The following is a 14,512-nucleotide window of genomic DNA, read 5'->3' on the forward strand; positions in this document are numbered from 1 at the left end:
GATGAAAGGACACGCTCCCTTTCCGCTCCCTTTCCTTCACTTAGCCCGGTGAACTACAGCAGTGCCCACTTAGATCTCCCCTCTTCTGGGGAGACTTCCGGGCTTGCCTCACTGCCCTACTCCCTCCCCACCTCCGCCCTCCTGGTCCTGAGACTTGCAGGGTAAGAGAGACAAAGGGTGTGTGCCAAGGCCCTGAGTCGGGCTGGAGCTCAGGGGATACAGGAACCCAAAGGGAAACTGGAACTCAGACGCCAAAGAGGAGACTGGAAAAAAGTGGGCAGAGGAGAGCAGGGACCATAGGGACCTTTAAGTCCATGGCTAGGAGGCTGCCTTTATTTTAAAGACCAAGGGAAGCCACCACAGAGCCTTAAGCCAGAAAGAGGCCGCTAGACTGTATCCCTTTGTGTTAGGTAACCCTCACCTTTCCTTTGGGAGTACTGACACGCGCCTACAGGGCACACCTGACTCACCAAGGGCTGGCAGGGCCACCTTAAGGCCGTGCCACCTTAAGCAACCCCCGCCCCCCCCAGCACAGCGATTGGGCTGGGGCGGCTGCCTGGCCACCATGCACACGCCCCTCAGGCTGCTGCCCCACAATGGCCAGTCTGCTCCGAGCTGCTGCGACCTGGGGGCTGTTCCCCTGGAGGGGCTACTGCTCCAGGGGGACGCAGGTAGGTGGGGGAGGGGGAAGCTCTCTGGAGGGTGGGGGGCCAGATGCCAAGCTTCCACCAGGCTCTGTGTGCTGCACCAGCACCCTATGACCTTGAGCGGAGGATCACTGGGTTCACTCTGTGCCAAGCGTGGGTGTTGAGTGAGATGGGCCGAGGCCCCCACAGCTGCCACAAATGAGGCTGGGGGGTGTAAAATCGAAAGTGTGTGGGCTCCAGAACGCTCTCTTTGGGGCTCCCAAATGTGTACACATTTTGAAACAATGCCTAGGGGGTAAGGATGGTGGGGGGAGGCACCTCAGTGGCTTGGGGATGGGGCTTTCCCTTCCCGTTCTTCTTTTATCCCTCTCAGTTTCCTAGCGTGCCTGGGGCAGTGTTGGAGGAAGGGCAGAGATAAGTAACTCTTCCAAGCCACTAGAGCAGGACTGGCTACATTATGGAACCCTGTAGTGTTCCTTTCCATAGAGTGAATCTGGTTCCTATTTTGACCCAGGTGCTGTTTTTACCCTGAAACCTGGAACCAGACCTGATGGTTCCGTTTGGAAAGGGGCCTTCTTGTAGAGTGGGTTTACTTCCTGTGGGTCCTCTGGCCAGGCCTAGCTGCGCTGGCCCTCCCATTGGTGTCAGTGGGGGTGCTGGCAGCCTCTCCCCCACTCCTGGACCTGCCCCAGGGGGACTGCGGGTAGGGGGCTCTGAGCGACTCTGGCAGTGTGTTTCTTCTTTGCAGGGCGAGCTCAGCAAAGGCTTTGTGGAGGCTCTGAAGGCAGTTGTGGGGAGCCCTCACGTGTCCACTACTGCTGCTGACCGCGAGCAGCACGGGCACGATGAGTCCATGCACAGGTGTGGGGGCCCCTCCCCCATCAGAGTCCTGGACTCTCTTCTCCCCCGCTCTTTCGTTTTTTGGGGGGAGGACTCTGCATTCTCTGCCCTTCCTCCCCACCCGTCCCTCTCCCACGTGTAGCCTCAGGCCCCGTGATACTTTGGGGCTCCTCCAACATGAGCAGGGCCCGAGGGTACACCGTGCTGGCAGAAACTGCTGACGGTCTGGTTCCAGGTCCCGACCTCCAGGCGCCGTGGTGTGGCCCCAGAATGTGGAACAGGTCAGCCGGCTGGCCGCCCTGTGCTACAGCCAAGGAGTGCCCGTCATCCCATTTGGCACGGGCACGGGGCTTGAGGGTGGAGTCTGTGCCATGCAGGTAGGCGCCCCCCCACCCCCAGGGCCCCCTGGGCCAGAGCCCAGGCCCTCCTCCTGCCTGTCACACCTGGGCTGCCTCCTCCCCGCCTTACCTGCCCTCCGGGGGCTGCGGACCAGCCGAAGCTCAGCCTGGAGAGGAGGTCCTATGCGAGGTGGCCTGGCCCCGGGAGGACGGGGGTCCATCAGCCCCTTGGCGTCCCTTCCCACCAGGGCGGCGTCTGCATCAACCTGACACGCATGGACCGAATCCTGAAGGTGAACTCACAGGACTTCTCCGTGGTGGTGGAGCCCGGCGTCACCCGCAAAACTCTCAACACCTACCTGCGGGACAGTGGCCTCTGGTTTCCCGTGGGTAGGCTGGAGCTCGAGGCCCTTCCCCGGGGCCCTGAGGGCTCCCAGGGGGGCAGGGCCGTTTCCGGGCGCGAGGGGAGCCCTCCGTCCCCGGGTATGTGCCCCAGGCCGCCTTCTGCCTGTACTCTGCCCCGCAGACCCGGGCGCGGACGCCTCCCTCGGGGGCATGGTGGCCACCGCAGCCTCCGGCACCAACGCTGTGCGCTACGGCACGATGCGGGACAACGTGCTGAACCTGGAGGTGGTGCTGCCCGGCGGCCGGCTGCTTCACACCGCGGGCCTCGGGCGGCACTTCCGGTGAGCACCGCCCCTCCCGGAAATGGGATTGGGGCCAGGCCCCTGAGGGCTCTGAGGCTCCGGTCACACGGGCCAACGTTCTTCACCTGTCTGGATGGCAGGCTGGGCCGACTCCCCACCTGGCAGGGGCCTAGGGGACCGGGTTGGGCCTCCAGCTCAGGCTTGTGGCCAGAAAGCCACCACCTCGTGGCCGGGCACTCACCGGCCTTCGATGTCCCCGGGGTCCAGGAAGAGCGCGGCTGGCTACAACCTCACAGGGCTCTTCGTGGGCTCTGAGGGGACACTGGGACTCATCACGGCTGCCACCCTGCGCCTGCACCCCGCCCCTGAGGCCACGGTGGCCGCCACCTGCGCATTTCCCAGTGTCCAGGCGGCTGTGGATGCCACTGTTCACATCCTCCAGGCTGCAGTGCCCGTGGCCCGCATTGGTGAGCTGCGGGCTGGGCCGTCTAGGTGGGCTCCCTGGAAGAAGCCCCCTTTGAAGCCTGGGCCTCACCTCACCTGCCCTCTCCTTGGCCCCAGAGTTTCTGGATGAAGTCATGATGGACGCCTGCAACAGGCACAGCCAGCTGAACAACTCCGTGGCACCCACACTCTTCCTCGAGTTCCATGGGTCTGAGCAGGCACTGGCCGAGCAGATAGAGCGGGCAGGTGTGCGGGGCTCCTGTGGGGTGGGGGGCTCAGGCTGGCCCCGAGTGAGGCCCCGTGTGAACCTCCCCCCAACCCGCCCTTGCAGAGGAGATCACCCAGCACAACGGAGCCTCCCACTTCTCCTGGGCCAAGGGGGCCCAGGAGCGCAGCCGGCTCTGGGCGGCGCGGCACAACGCCTGGTACGCCGCTCTGGCCCTGCGGCCGGGCTGCAAGGTGAGTTGGGCTGGGGTGCAGGTAGCAGCCACTGCCCACCGTCCTGATGTCCCAAGCAGGAGGCTGAGACCCACTGTGGGCAGCCTGGCCCCTACCCAGCTGTTTCTCAGACACTGTCCGGCGGGGAAGTAGTTGTCTGCCAAACCCTCAGGAGGGAGCCCCGGCCTGGGCACAGGGACAGCGCAGGTGCTCTTAGGGTCCGTGCACGCGGAGGGCAGGCTGGCTGGAGAGAGGATGAAGCAGAAGGGGTCAGCCAAATGGAAGGGGAGACTGGGCTCCAGGCAGCATGGGCGAAGGCGTGACTGCCTGGGCCCCTCCATGTGTGCCCTGCATGTGGCCGGGCAGGGAGCAAGGTGAGAGCTGGCGAAGCCTCTGTGGGCAGGGCAGGGCACTCACTCTGGCCATGTGTCCGGTTGTCTGGGGCAAACAGGCCTAGAGAAAAGCAGCTAGTTTTGGGGGGGGTGAGGCCAAGCCTCCTTTGACCTGTTCTTAACCTTGGCCACAAGGACCTCTTACCTCTGGGCAGGCAGGGGCTGGGGGGGGGGGGGACAACCTCACAAACCTGCCCTCACCCAGGGCTATTCCACCGACGTGTGTGTGCCCATCTCCCGGCTGCCGGAGATCCTGGTGCAGACCAAGGAGGACCTGAAGGCGTCAGGGCTCACAGGTCTGCATGCCCACTGCCGGAGCACCATGAGGGAGGGAAGGGGGAGGCCTGGACTGGGGCAGCAGCTCTATCCTCTGGGCCCCCAGGATGTATTGTTGGACATGTGGGCGATGGCAATTTCCATTGCATCCTGCTGGTGGATCCAGAGGATGCTGAGGAGCTCCGCAGGGTCAAAGACTTTGGAGAACAGCTGGGCAGGTAAGAGTAAACCCCTTGGCTGGCGGGGAGGGGGGAGGAGCACCCTGCCGAGGATCTCTTCACTGCCTCCCAGGCGGGCACTGGCACTCCACGGGACGTGTACTGGGGAACATGGCATTGGGCTGGGCAAGCGGCAGCTGCTACAGGAGGAGGTGGGCGTCGTGGGCATGGAGATCATGCGGCAGCTGAAGACCATGCTGGATCCCCGAGGCCTCATGAACCCAGGCAAGGTGCTGTGAGGGGCTCCAAGTGCTTGGCCCACAAGTCCCGAGACAGTGGAACCTCCTTTTCTAGAACCTTCCTTCTTGTCACAGAACAGTTCTGTCTTGGCCCAGATCTGCAGGTGTCCTTGCTTGCCTTCCCCTTGGTCCAGCCCTCCCTGCTGCTGAGGGCTGGGGGCAAGGCCTCAGGGACTCAGCTCTCTCGGCCCTACTCTGTCTGGTGTGGTGACAGGAACATGCCTTTCCTGGTGTAGGTGTCCTTGGGCCCCTGAAATAAACCAGAACCCCATTTGCAGCAGTTTGGAGATGAGCAGACAGTACCTGTGAATGGCATCCTGTGCTTGCCCTCACCACCTCCTTCAGGTTCTCTAACCTTTGTCCTTGTCCCTCCTCCCTCCTCCCCTGTCTGTCCTCTGACTTACCGCAGCCTGGGAGGGAGGGAATGGTGCTTAGGCTACAGAAAGTCGCTTTCAGGGACAAAAGTCCCTGTCGCAACTGCTGCTGATGAGAACAGAGAGCCTGAGGATTTGCCCATGGCTGACACCCCTCACAACTGGCCTGGACTGGGCCCAAGAACATTCTGAACATGTTCTTCAAATGGCTGCTGCCAATCAATGGAAAAGGAAGTGAAATTTTTGTCCTTGTATTATACTTCTCCATGGTGTGATGTATTTTACTACTAGTTTTTCCCTCTTGAAGTCAGGATCTGCCCTCCCCTGGGCCTGCCCACGCCTTAGGATCCCTGGCCAGACCACATGGCCCTCGAACTTATCAGTTATTCCCAAGCCCACGAGAGGGCGCCCAACACCATAGCATGTGCGCAGGGCAGCGGCACCCAGGACTTCCCTCCGTCCAGGGCCTGTAACTGCCTTGGGTCCCCTCCCTACTTCCCCAGGGTTGAGATGGGGTTGGCTTGGTGTCTTGCAAGTCGGTCTCTAAACTCCGTCCCAGGAGCCTATCCTGCGGGCCCATTTCCCTTGGCCCCTAAGCAAAGGTGCTAGCTCAGCAAAGCAGGAAGGCCAGCGGGACCCTCCCATCTCACCTCACTCCCATAAGCCACCTGTTGAGCTCCTTCCCTGCCTCCATCTCTTGGGCCCCTCCCCCCCATCTCCCCATCAGCTGTCCAGGCCCTGGACAGAGGCCACCCTTCTGGGACTTCTCAGCCCAACTTGGTCCTTGGAAGCCACTCGAACACTGGACTGAGCCCAGTTTGCTCCTCCATGAAGTTTCCACCCCCAGGCTGCAAGCAGTCGCTGGGCCGAGAGGTGGTGTGGGGGCAAGCCTCAAGGGCTCTCCCCAAGCGACCAGCTCCAGGCACCATCTAAGCGTCAGCAGCCTACAGCTCACTGGCCCCACCCCACCTCCACTTGGCTGCCTCGCTCCCAGCTCAGGGGGACAGTCTGCAGTGGAGGTGTCTCCCCTTACTGGGCACGGCTCTTCTTAGATGAGCTGGAAGAACAAGCACACTGTTCACTGAAATACCAGCCCCTGAAGATTCAAGTGACTATTTCTGCCTAATTGGCTTTGTGTGTGTACTTTCTGGGGAACCATCTGGAATTGAGTTACACATTCCCTGACACCATTTACCTATAGAATTTAACATCTACCGCCTAAGCATAAGGACCTTCTCCTAGGAAACTCAACACTGTTAAATGGCTGCTAGCTGAACGGTCTTAGTGAGCTGCTTCTGCCCAGGAAGCTCCCCAAAGTGTGCAAGACCCTTAGCCACCTTCCAGCTCCTGCTGGTTCCCTCCCTTCCTGGAAGGACAGAGCTTGGGAGAGCTGCCTGGATGGAGCATGAATGACAGCCCAGCTCTACCTGGGAAGCCTAGACCAGCCCGGTCCACCCTGCCCTCGGAGCCAGCAATCTGGGTAGATTCTGAGAACACTGCAGCCAGCAGAGGGCTGCCGTGCACTGGGTGGGAGTGCAAGGCGCTGGGGGTGGGGACAGGGACTGGCCCCAGGAGCGTGGAATAGCGCCCAGAGTGGGCTGCAGCCTGCCCTACCGGGTCACGACCACTTGGCTCACCCAGGGAGCTGCCAAGGCCCCGGGGCCAAAGCCGCCAAGGTGGTCACAGAGGCCTCTGCCTGCAGGCCCAGGGGTCAGGCAAGGAGATCTCCAGGGCCAGCTTTGCTAGAGGAATTAAATTTAGAACAGGGAGACACAGTTGCCAGGCAGAAGCAGGAGGTGCTGTGAATAGAACAGTGCTCTTTGCGGGGACGGATCTACGAGGAAACCTGCTCTGCATGTGCCAGAGGCTTCCGGGCGGATTGTCTGCCCCTCACGGTGACCTGAGTTGTGGGGCTCTGTCCCCACTCAAATGCGATCCAACCTGGGGTTCAGGTTCAGAAGGGCCAAGTTGTCCCCCCAAGATCATTCTGCCCAACAGAGGAGCCTACCTACAGTTAACAGCTCATGCTCTTGCTACCCTGGGAAGGGTTGGTCTCCGGGGAGGGAGGGGGGGATTGGGGGTTCCCCACCCCAGGTGGGTCTGACACTAAGGCCCAGACTCAGACCCGCAAATTCTTTAGCATTTCTCTGAACACTCTGAGCGTGCCTGTGCCTCGGTTCACATCTGCCCCCTGGCCTGCGGTGCCCTTGCACAGAGTAGGTGCTTCGGGAAGCACGTGACCTTACAGGACTGCAGAGCCAGGACCTGGGGGAGCCAGAGCACTCTCCAGGCAACAGCACTGGAGAGGCCCCAGGAGGGGTGTGAGCACAGAAGCTTGGAGGCATCTCCCTCCAGAGCCTTCCTTCACAGGCTCTGCAGGAGACTCTGGAATGCCGCTCCAGGAGCCTGTCTGGCACAGGGACAGAGACCAGGCATGCGCCGCTACCCCCTGCTCCGAGCTTCCCGCCCAGCTCGAGGTGTGCCAACTCCTGTGAGCCCGGAGTGGCTGGTTCCAGTTCAAGGGCTCTGAGCTGGCTCAGCCCCAAAGCAGGGCCTCCTTCTCGGCCTCAATGAAGCATGCCCATGAGTCAGCACCGAGATGCAGACTGAGCAATAGGTGAGGCAGGACTGGACGTGGGATGGGGAGCTGAGGATGAAGGCGGGGACTGGGCCGATACCTGAGTCTGCATTCTTGCAGCCTCCACTGGCTGCAGGATCGTTTGCCCCCGCAGATCTTTCCTGAAGAGTTCTGTCACAACCACTCCGCTGGTGATGGCAGACGGACTCCATGATGCTTGGGAGGGTCAGTAACCCTGAAGGACTCAGGTCTGACCTGCCAGGTTCCCTCTGCCCAGGCATGACTGCTCTGAGGACCACTCCACACTCCTGTAGTGCCAAGTAGCAGCCTGGAGGAAGGCTAAGGAGGTAGGTGAGGGAGTGGGGGACAGGCCTTCGACCCCCAATTCTTGAATGTGTAACAATACCTCATTAAAATAAAGTCACACAGTGCACCTTTTATCAGACATTTTAATACCATATCAAAACACCTTGACTAATGAAGAAAGCTTTTCCCCCAAGCTTTGAACATTTTTTTAAACATTTTTGTAAGGTTTTTTTTTTTTTATTTTAATATATAAATACAGAAACCTATCTTGCATGGGCTGATGCCACGTGTGAACATCAATGGCTAAAATGTTCTCAAACAGAGTGCCTGAAAACAGGGATAACTGTACATATTCCTTTAATAAGTCTTTTGTGTGTTTAAGTTTTCTGGAAACAAAAAATCCACAAGGGTCTAAGAAGAATGTTCTGGCATTTTTGCAGGACACTTGTGATTATTAAATCCTCTGAACTGACCAGAACCAGGAGGGATGGAGGGAGAGATAAAGGGTAGGGAGAGGAAAAGGTCCTTGATAGGTTGTTTTTTTGGCAATGAAGTTACGTATCAGGGTCCCAAGGTGAGATATGTGCAAAACCAAGCCAGAAAAATGGAGGGGGAAAAAACAAAAAACCCCCCGACAAAACAAAACAAAACAAAAAAAAAAAGAAAGAAAGAAAAAACACCCAAGGCAGAGTGGTTGGTGATAGACAGGGCCAGGGTGGGGTGGGATGGCGCTGGGCACAGGAGACCGTGTGCGCGGCCCCGTTCGTCTCTGTCACTGAGTGGGCTCTAGCTGGGCAGCAGACAGCAATCTGTAAACATCACGAGGGAAAACACCAGTCGACACTAGACTTTTTTTTTTTATAATTTTTTTTTTGTAAACACTTTAGACAGACCCACAATGCCTTTCAAAGGTGTAAAAGAAAATGCCCTTTCCCTCCTGGGAGGAGGGCTGAGGGGAAAGATAGCAGTTGATTCTTCTCTCAAACTCGCTCTCATCCAATTTGGTGTCCTCAGGGAGAAAGGGAGAACCATTCTCTGGAAGTCAGTGCAGAAGGGGTGCCCTGTTCCCACTGGTGTCCCCAGCTCAGCTCTGCCCGTGTCCGATGCCTCCTCTCAGGAACGGGGGCTGGCTGTCCCTGTGTGGACCGGAACACGTAAGTCGCGCTCTGGCAGCCGAGGCCGGCCGCGTGCATCCCGCTGAGGCTGGCCGGGCGTCTGTGGTTCCACTCCGGGGCCCGAAGCCAAACGTCCCGCCGGGGTTTGGACTCCTGCTCCGGCGCCGGCCCAGTCCCTCTGCCTCACTCTCACCCTTGCTTTTTCTTCTCCCCGTGTCCTCAGTTTTTGAGGGGAAGGTAAAAAGAGCAAATGTCCCTGATTTGTCTGACATCATCAGCTGTTCTGGGAGCTTACTTGGAATAAATAAAATAAACCTAATGAAAGAACAAAGGAAAACAAAACAAACAAACAAAAACAAGAGAGACAGACAGCGAGAGAGAGAAAAGAAAGGAGGCCCCAAAACCTTTCGATGTGAGATGAGGTGGAGTCAGGGTTTTGGTTTTCTCTAGGGGGTTTGCTCGTTTGCCAGAAAAAAGAAAGTGCCGCCTCAGAACTCACAAGGGACAGGGAGGATGGGGACAGGAGAGGGTGGTCAGCAGAGAAACAAGGTGCCCTGGGGAAGAGACGGGGAGTCAGAGCACACGGTTAGATAGGGACCACGTGTGCACACCTGGTGGGGAAGGCTGTGCCAGCCTGCTGCAGAGATTGATCTGGAAGCGGTGTGTGCGTGAGTGTGGGTGAGAGTGTGAGTGTGTGTGGGAGGCAGGTGGCCTAAAGGCAGGAAGAACCAGCAGTGACATGATCCCGGATGAGCACCGTAGAGGACAGCGTACCGTCCTACAGGCTGTCTAGTTTAGTAAGTGGGACGTCCATATGGAGACAGGGAGTGAGTGAGGTTATCCCCCCTGCCCCGAAGAAGCAGAGACCCCAAGAAGCAGGACTTGCCCTCACCACTCCTACAGCACGAGGCGGAGCAGGACACAAACCCAGCGTCTGGTCCTAGAGCTCGCCGCTGCTTCTCCCACCCGGCACATTCCGTGGGATCTTTCTGAGCCTTCTTCAGGGAGACTCGCTTTAGATGTCCGGAATACACTGGTCTTTTCCCAGCGAATCTAATTCTACTGAGCAGCTTCTCCTTCATCAGGTTAGGGGTTTGTGTTTGCCAGTCTTTCTGGAGAATCATACCCGCCCCCTCACAGAACCGTTAACTGAGAAGATGCTTCCCTCTTGGTGGGGTGTGTAAGGGCACCTGAGCTCCCTACCCTCCAGGCCCCAGAGTGACCGAACCCCAGGCCCGGAGTCCAGAGCACCCCCAGCCACGGGCTCACCTTTGAGAGGAGTCAGCAAGCGAGCCCAGCAGGGTCAGTCCGCGGGATGTTCTGGACAAGATCTGTTCACTTCAAACCACGAATCTATGCAACTGAGGCAGGGAGGTGGCAAGGGGAGACCAGGCTGTTACCATTGACCAGGCTGTTCCTTAGGGCATATTCTCCAGGGGTTAGGCTTCTGAGGAGGAGTTTGCTAAATCTCACTCATGAGGACTTCAGGGGAAAACAAGTATGTCCCCAGACACCCACTTTTTGAAGCAAGAAGGGAGAACACCAAGACTGATGTCAGCTCAGCCTGAGGCATCGGCCCAGCATGGTGGGTATAGGATTGGATGGATCTGGGAGCTGCAGGAAGCAGGGAGTGTGGCCCTGAGAGGGACCAAGGCCTCACCCGAGTGGAGCCTGGATGGAATCAGGGGGGTGGGGGGTAACAGCTACCAGGGAGTGGGTGAGAGCGGGACAGCTGTGCTGGCCAGTGAGCCCACCTCTCTCGGGCTTAAAGCACAAGAAGATGGGAACCAAGACCCAGCAGGCTGGCTGTTGCTCCAGCTCTGGGGTCCGGAGAGCCCCCTCCTCAGTCAAAGGGGCAGCCTTGAGGCTTTGTCCCTGGTGGGACTTCTCAGGAGACATCCTCCTTCCCCACCCCTGCCAAGCTCTACATGGCTTGGTTGGTTGTGGTCAGCAGATGGCACAGAACCCTTCCTGGAGGAGATGGGAAGGGGAGGACCAGCCCTTTGGCTCAGTCACGTTGCTGGGGAGGGTCAGACAGGGCGAGACAGGAGGCTGACAGTGAAACCCTGGTCTCCAGTGTTTAGAGAAAGAACCATCTGAACCAGACAGGAAACAGAGATTGCCCCAAGAGAGCTTTCTGATTTGTAAGCCAACATCTGGGTATTTTCGAACACAGGAACCAGGTAGATAATTTGCATAATTCTCCCCTAGAGCCCAGCATTTCCATCTTCTGGTTCTGAGCGGTGCCTCCCTGGGGGGCCAGAGCCATCTGTGCCAGACCCAGGCCAAAACCCCCTCCCCCGGGGCCAACCTGGAGCCTCTCATGCACCAGCCACATCTGCGTGCCAGGCGCCACCACCGCCTCATGGCCAGTAGCCCTGTGAGGCGGGTTATGAAAAAGCCCGTGTGTCAGAGGTAGTTCTGGGACTCAGGGAGCCAAGAGCAGATGGCACAGAGTGTCCTCCCGTCTTGGGAAAAGAGGTGTCTTCTTTCTAGCTGGAAGCAAGAACGTGGCTCGTACTGGAGCCTGAGAATGACTCTGAGCCCTGGTAATTCCAGCAGCTTTTTGTGCCACGGCTGCCCAAGTCGTGGCTATTCCTGCCTCTGGCCCTCAGGGGAGAAGGGACAGGGGCTGCACGCACTAGCCCTCTGTGCGACCTCTCTGGCACAGACGACAGTTCTCGTGCTATGGAGCGGCCCGTGGAGGAAGAAAAAGCTCAGGGAGACATGCAGAAGCGACCTCCTTCCGGGTGGGATCTTATGTGCCTCTCGCCTGTGGGGCTCCGCAGGTCCCCCTCACCATCCAGGCCAGCACACCAGAGACCTGCTCTGCCCCCACTTAGAGCCCTTGGCAAAGAGGTTGTCCTACCACCCGAGGGGACTGAACGGCTAGTGGTGCCCCCCTCCCCCAGCAGCAGGGAAGGAGCCCTCTGGGATCGCAGATGGAGCTGAGCCGGCCCTGGGGGCCCTTCCATACCTTTTGTGATAAATGCACAGGCAGGGCAGCCTGGCTATCGTGTCCCCCTGAAGCAGCTCCTCCAGGCAGATCACACACTCACCCGCGTCTTTCGTCAGCACGTCATCTGCAAAGGGGGGACAGAGGAGAGCGGAAGACGGTCAGTCACTAGCAGACAGGTGGCACAAAGCGGGCACAGGTCTGGGAACTGGTTGGGACCACTTGGGCCACCTGAAGTAGGCAAGGCTGTGTGAGTGACACAGAAGCCCAAGGGTTCGCTGACCCGAAAGCCCTCGCTGCAGAGACAAGACATGCATACCGCACGTCAGTGATCTCAAGACCAGGTGGGACCAGTCACCAAGAAAGTGGCCAGGGGATGAAGGGTGAAAAGGGCTCGAGTGGGGACAGGTATGTTGCAGAGGCCAGCGGCCTCCCCGAGGAGACCTTCCCCCAAACATACACGTGGACCAGGTGCCTGGGGTTCTGGTTTGGCAAAGCACGGCGATGGGGTGCGAGGCGAGAGGGGATGGGAGAGGCGAGAGCGCTAGCGACGGCTTGGGCGAGCACGTCCGCAGTCCGCAGCAGCACTGCTCACAACCGCCGACGGGTGGAAACAGCCCTGGCGCCCCCAGTCGAGAACGACAAATGGAATCCATCCGTACAGCGGAGTGTCACTCGGCCATGGGAAAGGGGCGGACATGGATGCGGGCTGCAGTGTGGATGGACTTGGAGAACATCACGCGAAGGGAAGGGAGACAGACACAAAAGTCCCCTATTCAACGACTTCTTCCTGTGAAATGTGCAGCGCAGGCCAATCTGGACAAGATGCAGGCCCAGGGCTGGGGCAGGAGGGCTGGGGGGGGTGACTGCTCTATGGGGCAGGGGTGTTCTTCTTCCCTGCTTTTGGTGGTGTTCGTAAGAACACTTACGATGAGATCTACCCTCTTGACAGATCTTCCAGAGTGCACCACAGTACTGCCAACTGCAGCCAGGTCTCCAGAACTTACTCATCTGACATGGCTGAAACTCTACGCCTGTTGAACAGCACCTCCCTATTTCCCTGTCCCCTTGGCCCCGGTGACCCCCTATTCTATCCTCTGGCTCTGTGAGATGGACTCTATTTCAGGTAAAAGTACAATCATGCAAGGGGTTTTCTTTGGAAAATCCTAACTAGACAGAGATGGTGGTGGCGGCATTGGGAAGGTTCTAAGTGGTATTACGACTCAATTTAAAAAAGAAGAAAAGGTCCCCCACCAAAAAAGGAACAGGAGGAAGCTACTGGACACCCCAGGCCCTTCGCACAGCCATGGTTGGAAAAGCCTGAGCACACGGGGGAGCACTGTGGCTGGGGCAGCAGCCCCTTATTAAATTTCTATGACATTCTGGGCACAGGCAACTCCGCGAAGAAGCCACGGCCTCAGGACTGAAGTCACAGTCTCACATAGGATGCGGATAAGAAAATGGAAATGAACAGCACACAAACTTCTAGGAAGCCTTATGATGCATAAAAGCCCAGGTAAGAAGGGATGGCTGATGCCCCATCGGGGGGGGGTGGGCATTTCGGGCAAAGGGAACAGTATCTGTGCACTGGGAAGAGCAGGAAGTTTGCTAAGGCGCCTGCAGAGAGACATGGGGGCCACAGCTGGGGTGAGACAGACACCCCCAGGACGAACTCGTGTTCTGCTGCGGTGACTAGGCTTCATCTGGCCCACCGGGAGCCTCTGGAGATGCATTCTGATCACCACTGGTCTCTGCTGATACTGGAGGATGGGCTCGCAGAGCTTAGAGATGGGGAGCCCGTTCGGGAGGCCGAGGCAGCAGTGCAGGAGGGAAGGGCTCAGGGCCTGCACTAGCCATGGGGGCAAGGAGGGAGGGATGGCATGTGCTGACCAGGGCAGCTGGGCAAGTGGCAGGTGCCTAGGAGAGGGGACCCAGGAAGAGAAGGTCAGGCATGAGAAGTGAGTTCAGAGTTGGGTGCGAGGTGCTGACCAGGTGTCTCCATTGGGACACGCTAATGGAAACCTCCAGGAGTCCACTGCAGTCTAGAGCTGGGGTTTAGAAGAGAGACGTGGGTGACGAGTGTAGACGTGGGTCAGAGATTCAGCTGAAATCCAAGAAGGCAGAAGACAGAACACAAGGTTAACTCTAACATCTGAAAGGCAGGTGCAAGGCTGAGGGAAGCCAAGGTTACTCAGAAGTTCCCCAAACCACAGGAGAAATGCCAAGGGGGTGTGATGGATGTGGAGAAAGGCGAGCTGGAAACAGGATCAGTTCCTCACTACTTTTCTCGAGATGGTGTGTGTTCAGCTGAGCCACAGTTTCATGAGCAAGGCAGGACGTATGCGTCATCCCTATCTTGCCAAGGAGGACACGGAAGCCAGAGAAGTCAAACATCTTGTCTCTGCAGGGCCCCAAACCCTAACTTGGTGCCCCCCCACTTGCTGTTTCTGGGTCCTCTCTCTGATTGCTCTGGTGGGAAGGGGAAACATCTGGGGCCCAGAAAATGAGGATTCTTCAAGTTCTAGAGAGCTAAAGTGCCTTAAAGCTCCCCACCAGGACCCTGACGAAAAAGCCCAAGTTAGGAACAATTCAGTACTGCCGTCCCTGGGCATATGAGCTGTGGGAAAAGTCACTCTCAGCTGCTGGGCCACGACGACCTGGGATCGTCCCCTGCCAACATCAGGCTAACCCACAGGCCCACCTG

General features: G+C 58.3%; 2 protein-coding genes across 5 annotated transcripts in view; one reads left to right on the forward strand and one right to left on the reverse strand.

The window, feature by feature from the left end:
* Window positions 1-554: 554 nt before the first annotated feature.
* LDHD (lactate dehydrogenase D) lies at window positions 555-7,830 on the forward strand. Of its 3 annotated transcripts, none has more exons than XM_045987873.1 (12): window positions 555-671; window positions 1,396-1,508; window positions 1,723-1,864; window positions 2,074-2,215; window positions 2,352-2,511; window positions 2,740-2,939; window positions 3,034-3,162; window positions 3,248-3,375; window positions 3,952-4,042; window positions 4,129-4,240; window positions 4,314-4,470; window positions 7,552-7,830. In XM_045987873.1, the coding sequence occupies exons 1-12, from the start codon at window positions 597-599 to the stop codon at window positions 7,594-7,596; spliced, it is 1,494 nt and encodes a 497-aa protein (XP_045843829.1). In that variant the 5' UTR covers window positions 555-596; the 3' UTR covers window positions 7,597-7,830. The 3 variants fall into 3 exon arrangements, with proteins under 3 accessions (XP_045843829.1, XP_045843830.1, XP_045843831.1); XM_045987874.1 differs by lacking the exon at window positions 7,552-7,830 and adding an exon at window positions 4,716-4,771; XM_045987875.1 differs by lacking the exon at window positions 7,552-7,830 and having other exon boundaries at window positions 4,314-4,771.
* Window positions 7,831-7,867: 37 nt separating this feature from the next.
* ZNRF1 (zinc and ring finger 1) overlaps window positions 7,868-14,512 on the reverse strand; it is a 95,825-nt gene continuing 89,180 nt past the window's right edge. The window contains exons 3-5 of one of the 2 annotated variants that reach the window (XM_045987876.1): window positions 11,830-11,935; window positions 10,122-10,213; window positions 7,868-8,873 (exon numbers count right to left, since the gene is read on the reverse strand). In XM_045987876.1, the coding sequence (XP_045843832.1) occupies window positions 10,156-10,213; window positions 11,830-11,935 (164 nt within the window). In that variant the 3' untranslated portion in view covers window positions 7,868-8,873; window positions 10,122-10,155. Of the gene's footprint in view, window positions 9,168-10,121; window positions 10,214-11,829; window positions 11,936-14,512 lie in introns of both variants that reach the window. The other variant, XM_045987878.1, reaches the window with a different exon arrangement.

This window comes from Meles meles, chromosome 19, assembly GCF_922984935.1.
Source record: "Meles meles chromosome 19, mMelMel3.1 paternal haplotype, whole genome shotgun sequence".
Classification (NCBI taxonomy): Eukaryota; Metazoa; Chordata; class Mammalia; order Carnivora; family Mustelidae; genus Meles; species Meles meles.

Coding starts and splice junctions, on each gene's coding strand:
- LDHD (XM_045987873.1), top strand. CDS start 597: ATGGCCAGTCTGCTCCGAGCTGCTGCGACCTGGGGGCTGTTCCCCTGG. Junction 4,043..4,128: donor GAAGGCGTCAGGGCTCACAG/GTCTGCATGCCC, acceptor CTGGGCCCCCAG/GATGTATTGTTGGACATGTG. Junction 4,241..4,313: donor TTTGGAGAACAGCTGGGCAG/GTAAGAGTAAAC, acceptor ACTGCCTCCCAG/GCGGGCACTGGCACTCCACG.